Source organism: Bos javanicus, chromosome 20 (assembly GCF_032452875.1).
Source record: "Bos javanicus breed banteng chromosome 20, ARS-OSU_banteng_1.0, whole genome shotgun sequence".
In the NCBI taxonomy this organism is placed as follows: Eukaryota; Metazoa; Chordata; class Mammalia; order Artiodactyla; family Bovidae; genus Bos; species Bos javanicus.
In genome coordinates, this window is record NC_083887.1 from 61,809,079 (window position 1) to 61,830,117 (window position 21,039).

The 21,039-nt window shown below is 40.3% G+C and overlaps 1 protein-coding gene across 2 annotated transcripts in view; it reads left to right on the forward strand.

Moving 5' to 3' along the window:
• Positions 1–21,039, forward strand: part of CTNND2 (catenin delta 2) — a 1,100,621-nt gene that overhangs the window by 895,726 nt on the left and 183,856 nt on the right. For both annotated transcript variants that reach the window (XM_061393866.1, XM_061393867.1), the window contains exon 12: positions 12,454–12,637. In XM_061393866.1, coding sequence (XP_061249850.1) covers positions 12,454–12,637 — 184 coding nt within the window. The remainder of the gene's footprint in view (positions 1–12,453; positions 12,638–21,039) is intronic.

Here is a 21,039-nt window from a genome sequence, read left to right on the forward strand (position 1 = left end):
CCATGAAATTAAAAGACACTTACTCTTTGGAAGGAAAGTTATGACCAACCTAGATAGCATATTCAAAAGCAGAGACATTACTTTGCCAACAAAGGTTCGTCTAGTCAAGGCTATGGTTTTTCCTGTGGTCATGTATGGATGTGAGAGTTGGACTGTGAAGAAGGCTGAGCACCGAAGAATTGATGCTTTTGAACTGTGGTGTTGGAGAAGACTCTTGAGAGTCCCTCGGACTGCAAGGAGATCCAACCAGGCTATTCTGAAGGAGATCAGCCCTGGGATTTCTTTGGAAGGAATGATGCTAAAGCTGAAATTCCAGTACTTTGGCCACCTCATGTGAAGAGTTGACTCATTGGAAAAGACTCTGATGCTGGGAGGGATTGGGTGCAGGAGGAGAAGGGGATGACAGAAGATGAGATGGCTGGATGGCATCACTGACTCGATGGATGTGAGTCTGAGTGAACTCCAGGAGTTGGTGATGGACAGGGAGGCCTGGCGTGCTGCAATTCATGGGGTCGCAAAGAGTCGGACACGACTGAGCGACTGATCTGATCTGATCTCAGTACAGCATGTTGACTGTTACACCTGTGATGTACATTAGATTTTCAGGACTTATCTAACCACTGTTTACAAGTTTGTACCTTAAACAACATCTCCTCAATTACCCAACCCCCAGCCCCTGGTAACTACCACTCCACTCTCTGTTTTGATAGGTTGTTTTTTTTTTAATTCCATGTGAGTTGGCTCATACAGTATTTGTCTTTCTCTCACTGACTTATGTCACTTAGCACATGCCTTTAAGTTCCATCTGTGTTGTCTACATGGCAGAATTTCCTTCTTTCTTGTGGCTGAGTAATATCCCATTGTACAGATGTACCACATCTTCGTTATCATTCTCTGATATCTTCGTTATCAGTTCATCTGTTGAGGGACATTCAGGTCATTTCCATACTTCAGTTATTGTGAAGAATGCTACAGTGAACATGCAGTGCACATATCTTTTCTACGTGTTGTCTTCATTTCCTTTGGATACATACCCAGAAGTAGGATTGCTGGATTAGATGGTAGTTATGTTTTTAATTCTTTGAGGACCCTCTGTATGATTTACAATAGTGTGTATATCAACTTACATTCCTACCAACAGTGCACAAGGGTTCCTTTTCTTCACATCTGGTTCAGACGGTAAAGAATCTGCCTCAGTGCAAAGACCTTGGTTCATTCCCTGGGTCAAGAAGATCCCCTGGAGGAGGGCATGGCAACCCACTCCAGTATTCTTGCCTGGAGAATCCCTATGGACAGAGGAGCCTGGTGGGCTACAGTCCATGGGGTTGCAAAAAATAGACACACAAGTACATAACAAGATGATTTTTTCAAACTCTTTTTTCACCAACATTTGTTTTCTCTTCATGGCAAATAGATGGGGAAACAATGGAAACAGTGAGAGACTTTATTTTTGGGGGTTCCAAAATCACTGCAGATGGTGACTGCAGCCATGAAATTAAAAGACACTTGCTCCTTGGAAGAAAAGCTGTGACCAACCTAGACAGCAGATGAAAAAGCAGAGACATTAATTTGCCAACAAAGGTCCATCTAGTCAAAGCTATGGTTTTTCCAGTAGTCATGTATGGATGTGAGAGTTGGACTATAAAGAAAGCTGAGCACCAAAGAATTAATGCTTTTGAACTGTGGTGTTGGAGAAGACTCTTGAGAGTCCCTTGGACTACGGAGATCCAACCAGTCCATCCTAAAGGAAATCAGTCCTGAATATTCATTGGAAGGACTGGTGCTGAAGCTGAAGCTCCAATACTTTGGCCACCTGATGTGAAGAACTGACTCCTTGGAAAAGACCCTGATGCTGGGAAAGATTGAAGGCGGGAGGAGAAGGGGATGACAGAGGATGAGATGGTTAGATGGCATCACTGACTCAATGGACATTAGTTTGAGTAAGCTCTGGGAGTTGGTGATGGACAGGGAAGCCTGGCGTGCTGAAGTCCTTGGGGTCACAAAGAGTCGGACACGACTGAGCAACTGAACTTGTTTTCTGTTGTCTTGATGGCAGCCATTCTTACAGATGTGAGGCAGTAGTTCATTATGATTTTGACTTGAATTTTCCTGATGAGTAGTGATGCTGAACATCTTGTTATATATCTGTTGGCCATTTGGGTGTCTTCTTTAGAAAAAATGTCTACTCAGTTCATCTATTTTTTAATATAGTTGTTTATTTTTTTTGTTACTGAGCTATATGATTTCCTTGTGTATTTTGGATGTTAACTCCTTAGCATATTTATGACTTGCAATTATCTTCTCCCTTTTCATAGGTTGCCTTGTCATTTTGTGATTGTTTTTGATATGCAGAAGTATTTTATTTTGATGTAGTCCCCTTTGCTATTTGCTTTGAGCAAAAATTACTATAGCAACATTTTGGTAAACCTTTGCATTAACTCACAATCAATGCTTTTATTTTTAAAAGCATTAAATGAGCATTATTTATTCATCTTTTAGAGGCTATCATGTATACCATTGGGAAGAATTATCAAAACAGTCCCAATTCAACAATTACACCTTGAGAGACATGATGTTTAAGGGATAAGATAAGAGTATTTATGTGGTGCACCCAAGTATATATACATGTGCACACGCACAGACATATTTGTGCATGTGTGCAACATGTTCACTCACACATGTACACACATGCATACACTTGCATATGTGCATAGTCACACATACACATGCTCACACACAAATGCACACAGAATAAATTCAGGGTGTCATGGGGCTCCAGATTTTGGTCAGCCACCTTCTACACACCCATGAATCAAGGTGTAAGTGGTAGGCTATGGAAAAGGTACTGATGGTCATCCATCCCCCAACCCCCATCTTCCACTCTCACCCCATCGGCTCTGACCTTGGCTGTTTTGTAAGATGAACCTCTCTGCTCTCTCTCTTACCCAGGCGCACAAAGTTTCACTCTCAGAATAAGACAAGTGGCAGATTCGTTTAAAGTAAATCTTCATACATTCAGTTAATTTTAATTAGTTGATTAATCAAAAATAAAAATGTAAAGCATTCATTTAAAATGAATTCAATCCAACTGTTCTTTGGCTTGAGCTTCACCTGTGTCCCTGTGTTAAGGGACTGTGTTTCAGGTTTAACAATTAAAGCGAGGCAGTCATAGGAAAGTCTTATATCGTCACAAGACAGGGTTTGATTTTATCACGCTTTAAGACTTGTAACTATTAAGTACCTCTTTCTAGTCAATCTGATTCCTTTTTTTTTAAGTAGAGTCTTTGTCTCCTTTCAGAAAAAAACCTCACAATTACCCTCTATTAAAACAGAGTAAAGGATCCAATGAGAGTAATTAAGATTTTATTAAAGAAATTTTAATAAACCAATTACCTCTCATGAATATGGATAATCTTAAGGGAAAAAAAGCCATCCGGTGCCTGAAATAAAAATAAACTATATTTGAAATATATTTAGTATACATAATTAGTTATTTAAATGTCTTCCCAACTAAACCTACTGTCAAAATTATGTTTGAAGCAGCAGTAATTTTATACCGATAAAGGAAAGCTATTGAATACATATAATTAGAGGAAAGATGCTATAAAACGGATTTTGTGACAGATTGTAATCTGGGAGAAATTAGCATATTTTCATCAGGTAAATTAAAATTTGCTAGTGACCATCAACCAAAAATACTAAAACATCTTTATGTTATATTTAGATAAGAATAAACAGGGTGGAGTACCATTTTGAATTTAATTTTTTTCCAGTTTTTCCATGAATTGAAATTTTAGTATCACCTTGGCTAATGTAGAATCATCAGGGAATTAATATAGGAAAATTACCCAAATAACGCACTAGAAATAAGCCCTCTAATGATAAACTGCTTGTTTTTTAGTGATAAAAAGTTTTCTCTGCTTAGTAAAAGTAGAATTTCTGTAGAGTCAAGGGTTATACTCCCATGTAAACAACATTTCTATGTTCTCATTGAGATGTGTTATTTTTAACATTACATCTTGCATCTGCTGTTCTATTCTTTCAAATCAAATCAAATCTAATCTTTTCAAATCCTTTTTTGCTAGCAGTATGCTACTATATGAGAGAATAGCATGTAAAATATATACATTACCATATGTAAAATAGATAGCAAGTAGGAATTTGCTGTGTGACACAGGGAGCTCAACCCAGAGCTCTGTGACACCCTAGAGGGGTGGGATGGGATGGGAGATGGGAGAGGTATTCAGGAGGGAGGGGGGCATATATATACCTGTGGCTGATTCATGTTGCCGTATGGCAGAAACCAATACAAAAAAAGAAAATAGTGTTCACTGCTTAGAGTGCAATCATCCTTTAAGGGTCAAGTCACTCAATTATTAATTCTTGTAATCATTTCACAGCTATTTGGTGAGCATCTAGTGCGCGTCAGAACAGATTCTGTGTGCTGTATGTGTTCTGTCTGCTGCAAATGCTCAGGGTCCTTGCTTCATTTCTTGGGTGGTACCTTGCTGTGGAAAAGAGCAGTGAGCAAATGACAGAAAACCAAGTAATGGAAGCGCATAGGAGCGGGTGGAGGAAGGAGAGGAATAGGTGAGCAGGGAGTAAGAGGCGTGAACTTCGAGTCACAAAATAAATGTCACAGGTATTAAGTGCACAGTGCTGGGAACACAGTCAGCAATTATGTAGTATCTTTGTATGGTGACAGATGACAGCAAGACTTATGGTAATCATTTCGAAATGTATAGAAATGTCAAATCACTGTGTTGTTCAGCAGGATCTAACATAGTGTTGTAGGTCAATTATAGTTCAAAAACAGACCAACTCATTGAAAAAGAGATCAGATTTGTGGTCACCACAAGCAAGAGCAGGGGGAATTAGATGACGACCACCAAGATACAAAAGTCCAATTATAAGATAAATAAGTACTAGGGTCATAACATACAGCAGGATAAACATAGTTAACACTGCTCTATGTTATATGTGGAAGTTAAGAGAGTAAATCCTCAGAGTTCTCGTTATAAGAAAAAATATTTTTCTATATTGTCAATGTTTTGTCTTTATGAGATGATGGATGTTCACTAAACCTATTGTGGTCATCATTTTGTGGGGTATGTAAGCCAGATCATTATGCTGTACACCTTAAATTCACAGAATGCTGCATGCCAATAATATCTTCATAAAATGAGGATGGGGAGAAGAAAGCTTGGGAAATGCAAGATGATGATGAGGTCTCTGATAAAAATTGAAATAGGAGATCTGACAGCAAGAGTCTGGAAAGATTTTGTGTGTGTGTGTGTGTGTGTGTGTGTGTGTGTGTGTGTGTGTGTGTGTCTGCGCGCGCGCGCTCACTCAGTCGTGTCTTGACTCTTTTTGCCACCCCATGGATTATAGCACGCCAGGCTCCGCTGGCCATGAGATTTCCCAGACAAGAATACTAGAGTGAGTTGCAATTTCCTCCTCCGGGGAATCTTCCCAACCCAGGGACTGAAGCTCCATCTTCTGGGTCCCCTGCATTGGCGGGTGGATTCTTTACCACTGAGCCACCTGGGAAAGTAGTTTGCGGCTGCTGCTGCTAAGTTGCTTCAGTCGTGTCTGACTCTGTGTGACCCCATAGACGGCAGCCTCCCAGGCTCCCCCATCCCTGGGATTCTCCAGGCAAGAACACTGGAGTGGGTTGCCATTTCCTTCTCCAGTGCGTGAAAGTGAAAAGTGAAAGTGAAGTCGTTCAGTCGTATCCGACTCTTTGGGACCCCATGGACTGCAGCCTACCAGTCTCCTCCATCCATGGGATTTTCCAGGCAAGAGTACTGGAGTGGGGTGCCATTGCCTTCTCTGGGGAAAGTAGTTTAGACTGAGCCAAAAAAACTTCTCTGTGTTTAGTGCATTTAAGTAACATGTGAATAGAAGGAAGGATCAGCCTTGGAAAGGTCAGGAGAACAATGTTCCAGATTGAAAGAACAATAAATCCAAGAAATGTGAGTTACAAACAAGCTTGTTGTTCAAGGAGAAGAAATGAGACTAAGACAAGCATACTGAGTTGCATTTATGCGAGAGCCGTGCAGGCAGGGACTTTTTGTTTCGTTCACTAATGTCCCCTCTGTATCAAACAGAGCCTGGTGCACAGTGGGTCTGTGTGGACTAAGTAAATGAATAAACCAAAGGTTCTGATTCAAAATGAATTTAGAGAATGAGGGAAAGGCCTGATCATGGAACTACAGTCAGAAATTTAGTTATATTTTAAGCACAACAGAATATTTTAAGGGGTGTGTGGTAGACTGGACAGTAACCCCTGAAGATGTCCATGGTCCTAATTCTCAGAGCCTGTGAATATTATCTTACACAGTAAAAGGGACTGTGCAGGTGGGATTACATGAAGGATCTTAAAGTGGGTAGAGGGAGATAATCCAGGCAGGCTTAATGTGATCACAAGTCTCCTTACAACAGTGAGAGAGGAGGTTCAATCAGAGAAGAGGAGGTGATCATGGATGCTGAGGTTGAAGTGATGCGGGCTTTGACCATGGAACCTGGGCAGCCTTTAGAAGCATAAAAAGGCAAGGAAATTCTTCCCTAGAGCCTACCTAAGGAGCCCTGTCTGCTGTATTCCACTGGTCCATTTTAGACTTCAGGCATCCAGAACTGTAAGATAATACATGTGCCTTATTATAAGCACTGCATTTGCAGTCACTTGTTACAGCAGCAGTAGGAGACTAATACAACATTATTCCAAATTAAAGATAGTGTTTGGCCATTTTGTAAGTCCCAGATACATTCTTAAAAGTTAAATATTATTTGTCACCCAAATTAAAATGCATTTTAGATTTAGTTACAAGGTTTAGAGCCCCTTCCTGTATCTTCTGTCCTCTCACAATAGACCTTAGAAGAGGCCAGAGGAGTTGTAGGGAATGAGAAAACAAGTGAATCTAAGTCAGAATGAGAAGTGTAACGAGGAAAAAGTGCTGTGAAGGGGAAAAGTGAGTCCAGTAGACAGAGGAGGAGAGGGAAGTGAAAGGAAGGGACATTAGTTACCAATGCTGCATAATGACTTCAGTTCAGTGCAGTTCAGTCACTCAGTCGTGTCCGAATCTTTGTGATCCCATGGACCGCAGCAGGCCAGGCCTCCCTGTCCATCACCACCTCCCGGAGTTTACTCAAACTCACGTCCATCGAGTCGGTGATGCCATCCAACCATCTCATCCTTTGTTGTCCCCTTCTCCTCCCACCTTCAATCTTTCCCAGCATCAGGGTCTTTTCAAATGAGTCCATTCTTCGCATCAGGTGGCCAAAGTATTGGAGTTTCAGCTTCAAAATCAGTCCTTCCAATGAATATTCAGGAATGATTTCCTTTAGGATGGACTGGTTGGATCTCCTTGCAGTCCAAGGGACTCTCAAAAGTCTTCTCCAGCACCATTCAAAAGCACCAATTCTTCTGCACTCAGCTTTCTTTATAGTCCAACTCTCACATCCATACATGGCTACTGGAAAAACCATAGCTTTGACTAGACGGACCTTTGTTGGCATAATGACTTACCCCTAGTTTAACAATTGAAGCAACACTTGTTTGCTCCACATGATGTCTGAGTGGCAGGAACCCAAGAGGGGCAGGTCTGCATGTCTCTGGCTCAGGGTCCCACACAGATGAGGCTGCATCATCTGTAGGCTGGAGTCGAGGTTCTACTTCCTAGAGGGGTCCCTGCTGGCTGGATGCCTCCATTCTTCTCCATGTGCGCATCTTCATGGTACTTGAGGGTCCTCACAGGTGACGGTAGGGCCCCCTCAAATAAGCTACCTGAGACAGAGCTGAGCCAAAGCCACAGTGCCCTTTGTGATCTCGTCTCAGAGGTCTCTCTGTCATCTCCTCCATGTTCTGTGGGTCAGAAACAGGGCACTTCGTCCAGACCTCACTCGAAGGGGGAAGGATCAGGCCCCTCCGTGTGAAGGGAGCATCAGGAAACCACCCTGGAAAAGAGAGGGGAAGGAGTGAAGAGAAATTTGAGCAAGACACCTATTTCCCATTTGTTCATGGAGAATGCTTAGATATGTCTGTGTTTTTCTCCACTAATCTGTCTCTCTTCACCAGGGACTAATGGATACGTGTGTGTGTGTGTGCATGTGTGTGTGTGTATGTATAAGTATATTGTGTAAGTGTGTATGTGTGTGAATACCTGTGAATGTGTGTATATGTATAGGTGTGAGTTTCTGTGTGTATGTGTATATGTGAATGTGTATATATGAGAGTATGTATATATATTGTGTGTGTGTGGGAATACATGTGAATGTGTGTATATGTGTAAGTAAGAGTGTGTATAAATGTATATGTGTAAGTGTGTATGTGCAGGCATATTGCATGAGTGTGTGTATGTATGTGTGCGTAGGTGTGAGCATGTGTGTATGTATGTGTGTGAGTATATGTGAATATATGTGTGGATGTATGTAGGGGGGTGTGTGTGTATTTGTAAGTGTATGTGAATGTACATGTGCATTGTGTGCATGTAAGTATATTGTGTGAGTCTGTGTATATGTGTAGGCGTGTGTCTATGTGAATGTATGTGTACAGTGTATGTGTGTACGTGTGACTGAATCTGTATGTTGTATGAGTGTGTGGATGTGTGTAGGTATGGGGGTATGTGTCTGTGAGTATATGTGAATGTATGTGTGTACTGTGTGTGGATGTGTGTGTGCACGTGAGTTAGTGTGTGTGTAGGTGGCTGGCAAGACAGGTGTAGAGTTCCAGCTGTTCCCACTCTTGACTCCTGCCAGTCACACCTTGCTTTACCTCAGTGTCCCCAGAGACTGCTGCTTCTACACTCAAGCTTGTCTCTGTCCAGATAATATAACCCAAACTCCAAGTTTGGAGGGCCCTCTGCTGCTAACTGGTTTGCTGAATTTCCCCTAAAAGAAATTCTGCAGCGTTGCATCCTCTTTACCAAGTCCTCATCCATGCAGACGTGGTAAAACATGTCCCTGACCAGAGATACCTGTGTTTCTCAGAGTCCAAGGAGCCCATGTGGGCTGCGGATAGAAACCAGGAGAGAACATTTAGAGATTTGGGTCAAGCACTGTGGTAAGTTGATCAGCCTGTGAAACACAGATGGGGCCCGTCTGGAAAGGCGGAGGGATGTAAACAGGAAACTTCTGTCCGTGCCTGATTCGGAATTAGGTTACAGTGATGAATGAATTAATAAGAAAGGTGAGGTGGAACAGCCAGATGAAGAGTCGCCTGAAACGTCCCTTTCTTTCCCACGTTTCACTTCTTATCAGATAGTGAGGCCTTCACCTCATCTTTGATTTCCTCCTTTCCTTTCCTACCTCTTTTCTGTTTGTTAGGAAGCAGTAAAAATTTCTTTATTATTATAGAATGTCTTTAGAATCTTTTAAATTCACTGAATGATAAAAATGGAAAAGTCTTTTACTGTTTAGTCTTTAGAGGAGACGTATTTTATAGCAAAATATAGAACCCATGTTTTAAAACATTTACAAGCCTCAATTTTCATGTATTGGTACTTTCAAATCAGGATTTAGTAATGGAAAAATTCAGTGTTTAGCGTCTGTATATGTGTGTTGTATACTTAGAAAAACAGAATAGCCTATAATGGAAAATAATCTGAAAAAAATGTATATCAGTTCAGTTCAGTCGCTCAGTTGTGTCCAACTCTTTGCAACCCCATGAAGCGCAGCACACCAGGCCTCTCTGTCCATCACCAACTCCTGGAGTCCACCCAAACCCATGTCCATTGAGCCAGTGATGCCATCCAACCATCTCATCCTCTGTCGTCTCCTTCTCCTCCTGCCCTCAATCTTTCCCAGCATCAGGGTCTTTTCAAATGAGTCAGCTCTTCACATCAGGTGGCCAAAGTATTGGAGTTTCAGCTTCAACATCAGTCCTTCCAATGAACACCCAGAACTGATTTCCTTTAGGATGGACTGGTTGGATCTCCTTGCAGTCCAAGGGACTCTCAAGAGCTTTCTCCAGCTCCACAGTTCAAAAGCATCAATTCTTCTGCACTCAGCTTTATTCACAGTCCAACTCTCACATCCATACATGACCACTGGAAAAACCATAGCCTTGACTAGATGGACCTTTGTGGACAAAGTAATGTCTCTGCTTTTTAATATGCTGTCTAGGTTGTGTGTGTATATATATATATATATATGTATATGCATATAAATGTGTGTGTGTGTATGAATCACCTTGCAGTACATCTAAAACTAATGCAACATTGTAAATCAACTATACTTCAGTTTAAAAAATATGCAAACCCTTTAATGTGATATTTTTTAAAGTTATCCTCAAACTTGGGGGTAGATAGTAATTTCATTTAAATGTGATTTTTTAAAACTGAAAAGTATTTATTTTACTAGAAAAAAGAATATTGTCGTGAGACTATAAATAAATGAAAGTATTCATCTTGATTATTTTGATCATCCAAAATTCAGTAAAATGTTTCCTAATGGAATGAATTAAAAATCCGCTTCATATATTATTTAAATCAAAATAAATGCACATGATAATGCTCGTAGCATTTCACATCTGTTCAAGTCAGAATATATTTTGAGCAGCTTCTGTGCACCAATAAGCATTTTTATATAGGATGCTAATGGCAATGCAAACATGCACACAGAAGTATATAGAAAATGGCCCGTATACTAACCACAAAGGTGACCAGGAAAGGCCAAATAGTAATTTGTTTAGGCTTGGGAGCCATACTATCTTGGTCCCCAAATCTCAGCTTTTCCCTTGTAGGACACAAGCAGCCATAGACAATATGTAAGTGAACAGACAGAGCTGTGTTCATAAAACTTTATTTACAAAAACAGGCAGACAGGATTCACCCTCAAGCCAACCCCCTGTACTAACAATTCATTTGTACATTCAAAGCACCAAAAACATTTTGTTTCTCTTGCATTTACCTAAATAAAATTCCCAGAAAATGTTCTTTTGAAAGACCAGTTGGAAAAGTTTGTTTCTAAAGTCACATTTTGATATTTGGCAAAACTAATACAATTATGTAAAGTTTAAAAATAAAATAAAATTAGAAAAAATAAAAAAATAAAAATAAAATAAAAAAATAAATAAAAGTATTATTTTAGTTATTAATCAGATATCATTGATTTTCAGGTTAGTATTATTAATGCCTTTGGATAGTTCAATATGAGCAAAGCAAGAAACTAATAAAACAAATTTAAGAAATAAGTGAGTTCTGTTTATTAATAACATGATAGATGAAGCCAATCTCATTTTAAAATCAACTGAAAAGTTACTAAATATTGTAAACTATAAGTTGTGTTTCTAAAGACAACTATGATATTTTATTCTCAGTATCTGCAGTGATGATGTCTATTTACATTAGCTTTGGGGGAAATGCAGTCTTTCACAGTAAAAGAGAATATTATTCTTTTTTTTTTTTTTTACTTTTATGTGTACAATTTTGAACAACAAAAATAGCAATTATTTTAAAAGCATTTCAAATGATATTATAATGTGTATGTAATTCTTAGACCTTTTCTGAAATTAATTCCATTTTAAGCTCTCTGTCTATTGTTGACACAGTCTTCCATTTCTACTGCTCTCTTTGCTGTTACATAAGGAAGAACAATCCCTAGGTCCTCCATGAGCATTGTTTTAAGAGAAAAGCTAACAGAAGCAGTGACAGCAAATTTTAATTCCTGTTGAGCCTGTGAGCACCAGACCCTATACTGGATCCTTGAAAGGTCCTGCACAATGATGGCTGGCTTTATAGGAAACTAAGTAAATCCAATAGACCACAGGTGCATGTTGAGACGGAGAAGGCAATGGCACCCCACTCCAGTACTCTTGCCTGGAAAATCCCATGGACGGAGGAGCCTGGAAGGCTGCAGTCCATGAGGTCACTGAGGGTCAGACATGACTGAGCGACTTCACTTTCACTTTTCACTTTCATGCATTGGAGAAGGAAAGGGCAACCCACTCCAGTGTTCTTGCCTGGAGAATCCCAGGGACAGGGGAGCCTGGTGGGCTGCCGTCTATGGGGTTGCAGAGTTGGACACGACTGAAGTGACTTAGCAACTTAGCAGCATGTTGAGAATCTTGGATAAAACAGAGATGTCTTCCTTGTCTACTTCAGATGTCTTACTAGTCCATTTCAGTTCACTTTTGGAACTTTTTGGTCTTGGTTAGAATTTGGGGGCTTGGATTCATTGTACTAATTGTGAATGGAAGCAGGGCTGATATCCTCAATTCCGTTGGTGTTCTCACCCTAAACTACTCTCCATGATGGAATGAATATAATCATGTTACAGTTCCTCTGCCTACGTGTTAGATTTTCATAGCACTTTTGCAATGGGTTCACACAAATGCTTTAAAGTGAAGGGCACGCTCTAGAACACGTGCTTACACTATCTTAGTCTCTCCTGCTTATGCTGTTAACTTGATTAAGGAAAACGGTGACCGTCCAAAACTCTGTGTGTATCTTGCAGGAGTTCTTTGGAATCTCTCATCTTGTGATGCACTCAAAATGCCAATCATCCAGGACACCCTGGCAGTGTTGACCAACGCGGTGATTATCCCACACTCAGGCTGGGAAAACTCACCTCTTCAGGACGATCGGAAGATACAGCTGCATTCCTCACAAGTGCTGCGAAATGCCACTGGATGCCTAAGGTGAGTCCCGTGTCATCGTCACTTCCTCCTGTCTTCAGGTGCTTTTTGTTTCTGTAACTTTATTGCTGTTTTGCTGAGGAGCAGAATGTTCTGGAATATTCTTATGGCAATAGAGTGCAAGAAGCTAGCAAAAGTCATTTCTAATGCGGTAGTGAAGAGATATATTCATCTTCCTCTGCCCTGTACCTACCCTAGAATTTGACTTTTTTAACATGTTTTCTTAGATCTTAGGCAAAAAATACATACATAAGTGTTGTCAGTGCAACCAAATACAGTTTTCTGTGATTGAAAACAAGTGTTGTGACATATCAGGCATGTAGAATAACCAGGCAGACAACTGGTTGGAGGAGTCTATGACAAACACACAGGGATCACAGTAACTGCCTCTGGTATCTATTTTTATTTTTAAAACACTTTCAATGTGACTGCCAGAGCTTGTAATTCTTAAAAATAACACTTTAATAAGGCCTGTGGTGTGAAATGTCTTTTTTAAATAATAAAAGTAGCAAATGTGTTGTAATTATCTTCCAATGTGTTTTTTCAAAACTCATCACCCAGAAATCTCTTGTGATGTTTTACATGTTCCATTTAGTTTTTGCTCTTAGAAAAAAGAATGTAATAATTAAGGTATGCTTATTCTAATCTCTAGAAATGGTGTTCCCAAGGATATTGTCCATTGTACGAAAGTGAGGAATCTCTGCCAGTTTAACTTAATGGTGGGATGTATGTGGTTTAAGATACCTAGTCAAGTAGTCTGTATTTCAAAAGTAGAATGTGCAGAGTTGCTTTAGCTGGGCTGCCTCAAAGCTGCCACTTCTCTCAGAGTTGATCAGATTCTAGGTGTGAGTACCAGTCTCAACTGAGAAGAAACAGAATCACTTCAGTGACATTAATAATAAAGTTCTCATGAATATTTATAATACTCTTAGCCTCCAGTCTTGAGAAGTGTGTGTGTTTGTGTGAATGTGCATGCGTAAAGGGAGCTAAAGAGAGCTGGCCTCCATAAATATCAGTTTGCATTCATGGACAGGAATAGGATACCCTCCAACAATTTTGCTTGTCCTCAAGTCATGAAATAATGATCTTTTGACATGATTCCTCTGGGTGGGCTCCACCATAAGCCAAATTTACAGTTCTCTAAACCCCACTTTTGAGACATCCATTTTATAACCTCTTAAATTCTATGATCCTTAAGAAACCTCCTGCCCTACTAGAAGAAATATAGCTCATCCAAAGCTAAAAGTGTGGGCATTTCTGACCCTTTCTACCTCATTTTTCTATTTTGGTTATATGCAACTATTATAGGCAGTTTTCCTTTCTTAACATCCTTGACTTGTGAAGAGTGTCATTGTTCCCAATGAGGATCGTGGAACGAAGTGCTTCAGAGCCAATTGCAGACATATACTTAATAAAGATCAGTTTAGCTCCATCAATTAATATTCTCTATAAATTATATAGTAATACAATTATATATTCATGATGTTTGATTTAAGGATGAAGGCTACTGATATATGAACTTTCAGCTTCATTTGATAAAAGTCAGATGAAGAAACCAGACTAGTGAAGGTGCATGGCTCCCCTTTGTAGGTCATCTGACCAAGTTCACAAACACAGAGGCTTGACCAGTGCTGCTTCTGCTTCAAGCCAGGACTGACCACCTCATAGGAAGCAAAAAGGAGGACATCTGATTCAGAAAGAGTTTCCTGTAGCCTAAGTGGCTGTTCTTAGCCCACATGAAACCAGGTTTAAGGTTTGCCCCACTTTTCAGTGTTTATCATGCAAGTGGCAAAGTAAGGTCTATCAAAATATGGTGACTCTTTCACTTCCCTCTTAATTCATTAAGCTCCTTCTGTTGCCAAAACTCAGCCTCTGTTCACTGGTGCCAAATAGAAAGGCAGAGACAGAGTTTTGGGTGGAGTAGAAAGAAATAGCTTTATTGCTTTGCCAGGCAGAGGTGGCCACAAGGGGTTAATGCCCTGAAGACTGTGCCCCACCCTGAAGAGGGGTAGTGAGGGGTCTTAGAGTGCTGAAGGAGCAGGGCGTGATCAGCTCATGGACATTCTCTGATTGGTTGGTGGTGAGGTAATCTGGAGTCAGCATCATCAACCTTCTGGTTACAACCGGTCTGGGGTCTACGTGCTTGTGGGCAGCATACAGTTAACTTCTCCCACTGGTGGTAGTTTCAATATCTGCAAAACAGCTCAGAGGACATGGCTCAGAATATTATCTATAGTCCTTGAGGAGGAACTAAAGGTCCTTGACTTTGTTTAATGGCTAAAGTATTATTTTGTCTTGCATGACTGTTTTCCTTTCTTTCTGCATCTTCTTACTTCTCTGATTAAATTTATTCTTTGACTAAAGTTTTTCTACAGACAAAAGGCCAGTGGGCAACATGGATGAGGGTCTGTTCTGGGAAGGACCCCATAGAGTCCTGCTCCATTACATTTCCCTTCTTAAAGAAATATGAGTTTTTAATCTCTTATTTAAATATGTTTATGAATCATTCTACATTAATGAGCAGATTGGACTAACGGGAAGAAAACAGCTCTGGGAAAGGGCTAAAATGAATATGTCAAATAAAGACTCAGCAGATGAAAGGTTTCAGGAAAATTCTATTACCATTTGCTTAGAACCAGTGTTAGAAAAATACATAAAAAGTGTTTTAAATATTTATATCATGATGGAAGCTTCTAGATTTTAGTATGTGAGGTTATATTGACATTCTTAATTCTTTCAACAAAACCAAGATCTTTATTTACATGAAAGATGTGGCTTTGTATGCTGTTCCTGCCTTTCAGAAGTTTCATCCATGGGCATCTTCTAAGTGCCTGCTGTGTGCCAGGAAGGGACCAGGGAACCAAAAATAAACATAGCAACCTCTTAACCTTCTAATCCCTTGGAAGACAAGGACACCAATACAGTGAGTCCTAGTATTATGATTAGGATAGTATAGATATAGGGCTTCCCAGCTGGCACTAGTGGTAAAGAACCCCCTGCCAGTGCAGGAGACATATGTGGATTTGATCCCTGGGTCAGGATGATCCCCTAGAGGAGGAAATGGAAACCCGCTCCAGTATTCTTGCCTAGACAGTCCCATGGACAGAGGAGCCTGGTGGGCTACAGTCCATGGGGTCGCAAAGAGTTGGACATAACTGAAGCGACTTGGTGCACAGGATAGCACAGAAGGAAAAACTGGGGAAGGAGTGGCTTATTCAGCCAGTGTGGTCACAAAAGCTTTCAAGAACCAGATGAGACTGGGGTCAGGCAGAGAAAGGGCTTCACCAGTCAATACTTTGGGATCTCCTTGAGGCCAGAAAGATCAGCACACACACCTGACGCTGACATGGGGGACATAACTCCAGGATCTGTGGGCAATCTGCAAACCTAGCAGACTTTAAGAAATGCAGCTTGCTTAGTTATTTCATTCTAGGTGATAAAGGGCTGTCAAAGCAGAGCTCAGAAGGGTAGACTTGAATCTCTAAGGGACAGAAAGCTATGGCAAAGCTTTTACCAAGAGAACATAATGATCAGCTGTGTCTGGGAGCAATTTTACAGGACAGAGTAAAAGCAGGTAGGGAGGGGAGCAGTGACATGAAAGGTGGAGCTGTGAATTTATGGGCTGCCCTGCAGACTTCATTTTTAAGGTACCTCCTGTAGACAAAAGTAAATATCAATGTTTCATTCCATTCAGTTAAATTTAACTATCACTGGTTTGTAGCTATGAGAGCTATCGCCATAGCTGTTTTAGGTCTGCTTTTTATTTTGGAAATATTTTCATCATTTTATGTTATTCTTATTTAAATTATAGCTTCAATATCTTATTAAATGTTAGAGAAGTTTTATGGCACAAATCATTATTTGTATGTAACTGAGGCTTAATAAATCAAATCCCCCCAAAACAAGAGGACATGAAACACATGTAACTGAGCTAAATTAAAGATAATGCAGTGCACTCAGCAAAAGTCCTCCTGGAACTGCAAAAATGATTTGAATATAGTCCTTAAAATGTAAATTAATAAGTAGATCATCTCAATTTATAAATCACATCTGGGCTTATTCCTTTGTAAGAAACATTTTTTTTTTCTATCACAATATTTAGAAAGAATTTGGTGCTTTGCTGCTTCTTAAAGCAGAAAATAAAATTACAGCAATTGTTCTTTTAGTCATTTTTATGTACTGAATATATATTTTATATAAAAAAATGATACAGTGAATTTGCCCAAGAAGATGATGTAGTGAGTTTATGTAACATTTGCATACCTTGATCTGGTACATTAATTTATAGCTGTAATCTTTTTTTCACTTTTAAAGACATTTATTCTTTCTTTTCTAACTTTACAAGTAGTACACGTTTATTGCTGACTTCTGGAAATACTTGCAAGCATAAAGTAATAAGTAACAATCACCCATAAGCCTCATCCCCTAGAGATAACCATCATTAGCATTTTTTATACATTTCCTTCCAATATCTGCATATCTTTTTACCCTTGAAATTTACCTAAATTGTATAAAAGTGCCTAAGTCGCATGTTACAAGTCTTTTCCAATGTGTCATAACCACCACTGTCATACTCCATGAAATCAGGCTAAAACATAAGTATATGACTTAGGACCCTGTTTATCTTGTAACAAAGGACAATAAATTGCATTTGTTCTACAGAGTGTGCCGGTTTTTATGTAAAATTAAGAGGAGCAGTTTTATTCACAAAATTCCTGACTTCCAAGGTCCAGGAGCTTCTACTTCACATACATCATTCATTCTCATAAATATTATAAGTTCAATAGGTCATGTGTCGTAAGTCAGGAAGCCAGTATTTTCATCCACATCCTGACTCCTGATCCAGACCATGCCCGCTCACTACACCACACAGATGGGAAATGCAGTGTTATGTGAGATGAGACTATAGATCTATGCTGGAGCAACACAGACAACCACCCAACCAAAGAATGGACAGCACTCTCCCAGGTGCTGGTTCTTTTAATTTGCTTCTTGACATTTGCTGAGTGGCATCTACTTGGCCAGTATCCCTTTTGCCTTTAATTGTCAGTTGTCTCCTCCTTCCCCCTTATTTCTTACTTTCTTTTCTCCTCTGCTAAGACCCAGAGTATGGATGACAGGAGACCCACACAGAGTTAGTCACCTACCCCCAATTAAGTCCCCTATCTCCACCTCTGTCTTACATTTTAAACAATTAGTACAAGGAGTATCTTTTTTTTTTAAGACTACATTTTAAGACATGTCCTAGATAATAGAGTGGACATTATTTTTCCAGTTCTTAAACTCTTCCATCTGTTTACTGATGACTTAAAGTGAGTTCATATTTTTGGCTTGTTTCTACAGCTACAGTTTCAAGAATATATGAAGAAAATGAAATGTAAAAAAAAATTAAACTCTTTTCCTGGGATAGTGTTTCCTAGCTCAGTGTAGCTTATAACTCCAGTAGGAGTGTGTGATAGGTAAAGTAAATTTATCAGATCATTATCAGATATCGTTATTCTCAACTTTTGTTCATAGCAGGATTCAAATTTATTTATGTCATTTCAGGACAGGAAGTCCAGGTGAAAAATGTAAGCAATTGCTATTCTGAAAGAGTACATCTTTTTATTTTAAAAAAAAAAAAAAGATTATAGATGCAAATTGCACCACTTTTAAGTATTCAAAAGCTTATCAGAGTGAAATTTAAGTTAAAAAGACCTCTGTAAACTAGGATCTAGAACACTCACATTGTCCAGTCTTTATACAAATTGAAATGTCTTAAAAGACTCTGTCCAGTTTCTCCAGCCTTTCCTCGGTTGTACCAAAATCAGTGGCGGTGTCCGCCCCACCAGTCTCAAGTTTCGAACGCACTCACTGGAAACATTCTACAGAGAAGACCCCCTTGGCTTTGCCTTTTCTAAAAACGCATGGTGAAACTTCATGGGAAGATGGCATATCACGTTGACATAGCCAAAATTTAAGCACATATAAAATATAAAATGAAAAGCTAATGCCCTTAGACCTTTTCCACTTAAAATTCATTTTGGGAGTAAGAAATGAAATTTTTTAAAAGCTGACCTAGTTGTTCCTGAAATATCTATCCATCACTGAGAAAAGAGGATAGAAATGGGGAAAAAAAAAAGTTCTCTTAAATTTTGTTGAAGGAGAGAGTTGTTAGGAATGATAGATTATGGGGTTCCAGGAGGGAGTGGCAGGTGGGGCCCTCGGGTGTCAGAGCTGGGAATGATGGGCAGGGGTCGGTGTCATCTCTGCTCAGAGGAGCCTGGAGGGCTACAATTCGTAGCCTGCATCCTCCCACCAACCAGTCACACACAGCAACACTTGACTTCCTCCTTGTTTCTCCTCCTTTTTAAGTTTTGTCTTTTGTTCCTATTCTGCTCAATTAAAGTTTTAATTTTTAATTAAAAATTTACAAATATGGCTTAAAATAAATGTGGAAAGATGTTAGAACAGCCTAGGACTTAATTATTCATGAAGTTATTGTGTTGGGTTTTTTTTCCTCTTTAGGCTTAAGGATTCCTCCAGGGAAACCATTTTCCTGTGGCCTCAGGTGATATAGACCTTGAAATTGACTCAGTTATGTACCTGTGATTGTTTCACTGCACACCATGTGATGAAATACCCTCCTATAACATTTGGCAAGAAGAATCATCACCTTCAGCCAGAATGTGTGTTGACCAACTACACACTGAAGGCTCACTATTGAAGGTCAATCCGGCTGTGCCTGTGGGCAAGCTTATTTTGCCTGGGGTCACTGCTGTAGGTTGCTGTAAGTTCAGTTCAGTCACTCAGGCATGTCTGACTCTTCGACCCCAAGGACTGCAGCACACCAGGCCTCACTGTCCATCCCCAACTCCTGGAGTTTACTCAAACTCATGTCCATTGAGTCAGTGATGCCATCCAACCATCTCATCCTCTGTCGTCCCCTTCTTCTCCCACCTTCAATCTTTCCCAACATCAGGGTCTTTTCAAATGAGTCAACTCTTCGCATCAGGTGGCCAAAGTATTGGAGTTTCAGCTTCAACATCAGTCCTTCCCATGAACATTCAGGACTGATTTCCTTTACCATGGAATGGTTGGATAAGTGTCCTTTAGGATAGGTTGGATAAGTGTCCCCCCAAATCTGTGTCAACCTGAAGCCTCAGAATGTGACCCCATTTGGAAATAGGGTCTTTGCAGATATAATTAGTTAAATGATAAGGTCACACTGCAAATGCCATGTGTGCTGTGCTTAGCCACTCAGTTGTGACCAACTCTTTGTGACTCCATGGACTGTAACCCGCCAGGCTCCTCTGTCCATGGGATTCTCCAGGCAAGAATACTGGAGTGGGTTGCCATGCCCTCCTCTGGGGATCTTCACAAGCCGGGGATTGAATCCAGGTCTCCTGCACTGCAGGTGGATTCTGTGCCATCTGAATATCACTCATGTGTGGGATCTAAAATACAACACAAATGAACTTCTGTACGAAAGAGAAACAAGCTCACAGACAGAGATCAGACTTGTGGTCGCCAAGGGACGAGGGGTGGGGGAGGGGCAGACTGGGAGTTTCCGATTAGCAGATGCAAATGCTTATATATAGGATGAATAAACAACAGGGTCATACTGTAGAGCACGGGGAGCTGTATTCCGTATCCTGTGATAAACCACAATGAAAAAGAATATATACATGTCACTGACTCACTCAGCTGATCAGTGGAAATAAGCACAACAGTGTTAATCAACTACAGTTCAATATTTTAAAAAAGTGAGGCCACACTGAATTAGGGTAAGCCCTATGTCTAGTGAGTGGTATCTTTACGAGAAGAGGACTTACACACACACACGCTCACTGGGGGAGGACAGCCATGTGAAGACAGAGGCAGAGAACGGAGGGATGTAGCTGTAAGCCCAGGAGTGACAGGGCCTGCCAGCAACCACCCGCAGCTAGAAGGAGGCAAAGGGTTCTTCCCCAGAGCCTTCAGAGAGATCACAGCCCTGCTGACACCTTGATCTTGGACTCCTAACCTCCAGAACTATGGAAGAATAACGTTCTGTAGTTTTTAGACCTCCAGTTTGTGACAATTTTTTTTTTTTTTTTTTTAGTTTTTTTGGTGGACTTCCTTGGTGGCTCAGACGGTAAAGCATCTGCCTACAATGCAGGAGACTGGGGTTCGATCCCTGGGTCAGGAAGATCTGGAGAAGGAAATGACAACCCACTCCAGTATTCTTGCCTGGAAAACCCCATGGATGGAGGAGCCTGGTGGGCTACAGTCCATGGGGTTGCAAAGAGCATGTACACGTGACAGTCCACAGTCATTCTCAAGTCTCACGCAGAGCACGTGACATGACTTAAGTCTCATTTAAGGCGCTCCATTCCCAAGGCTGAGTACAGAATGAATGCTTTCAGGATTTAGTGCAAAGCATG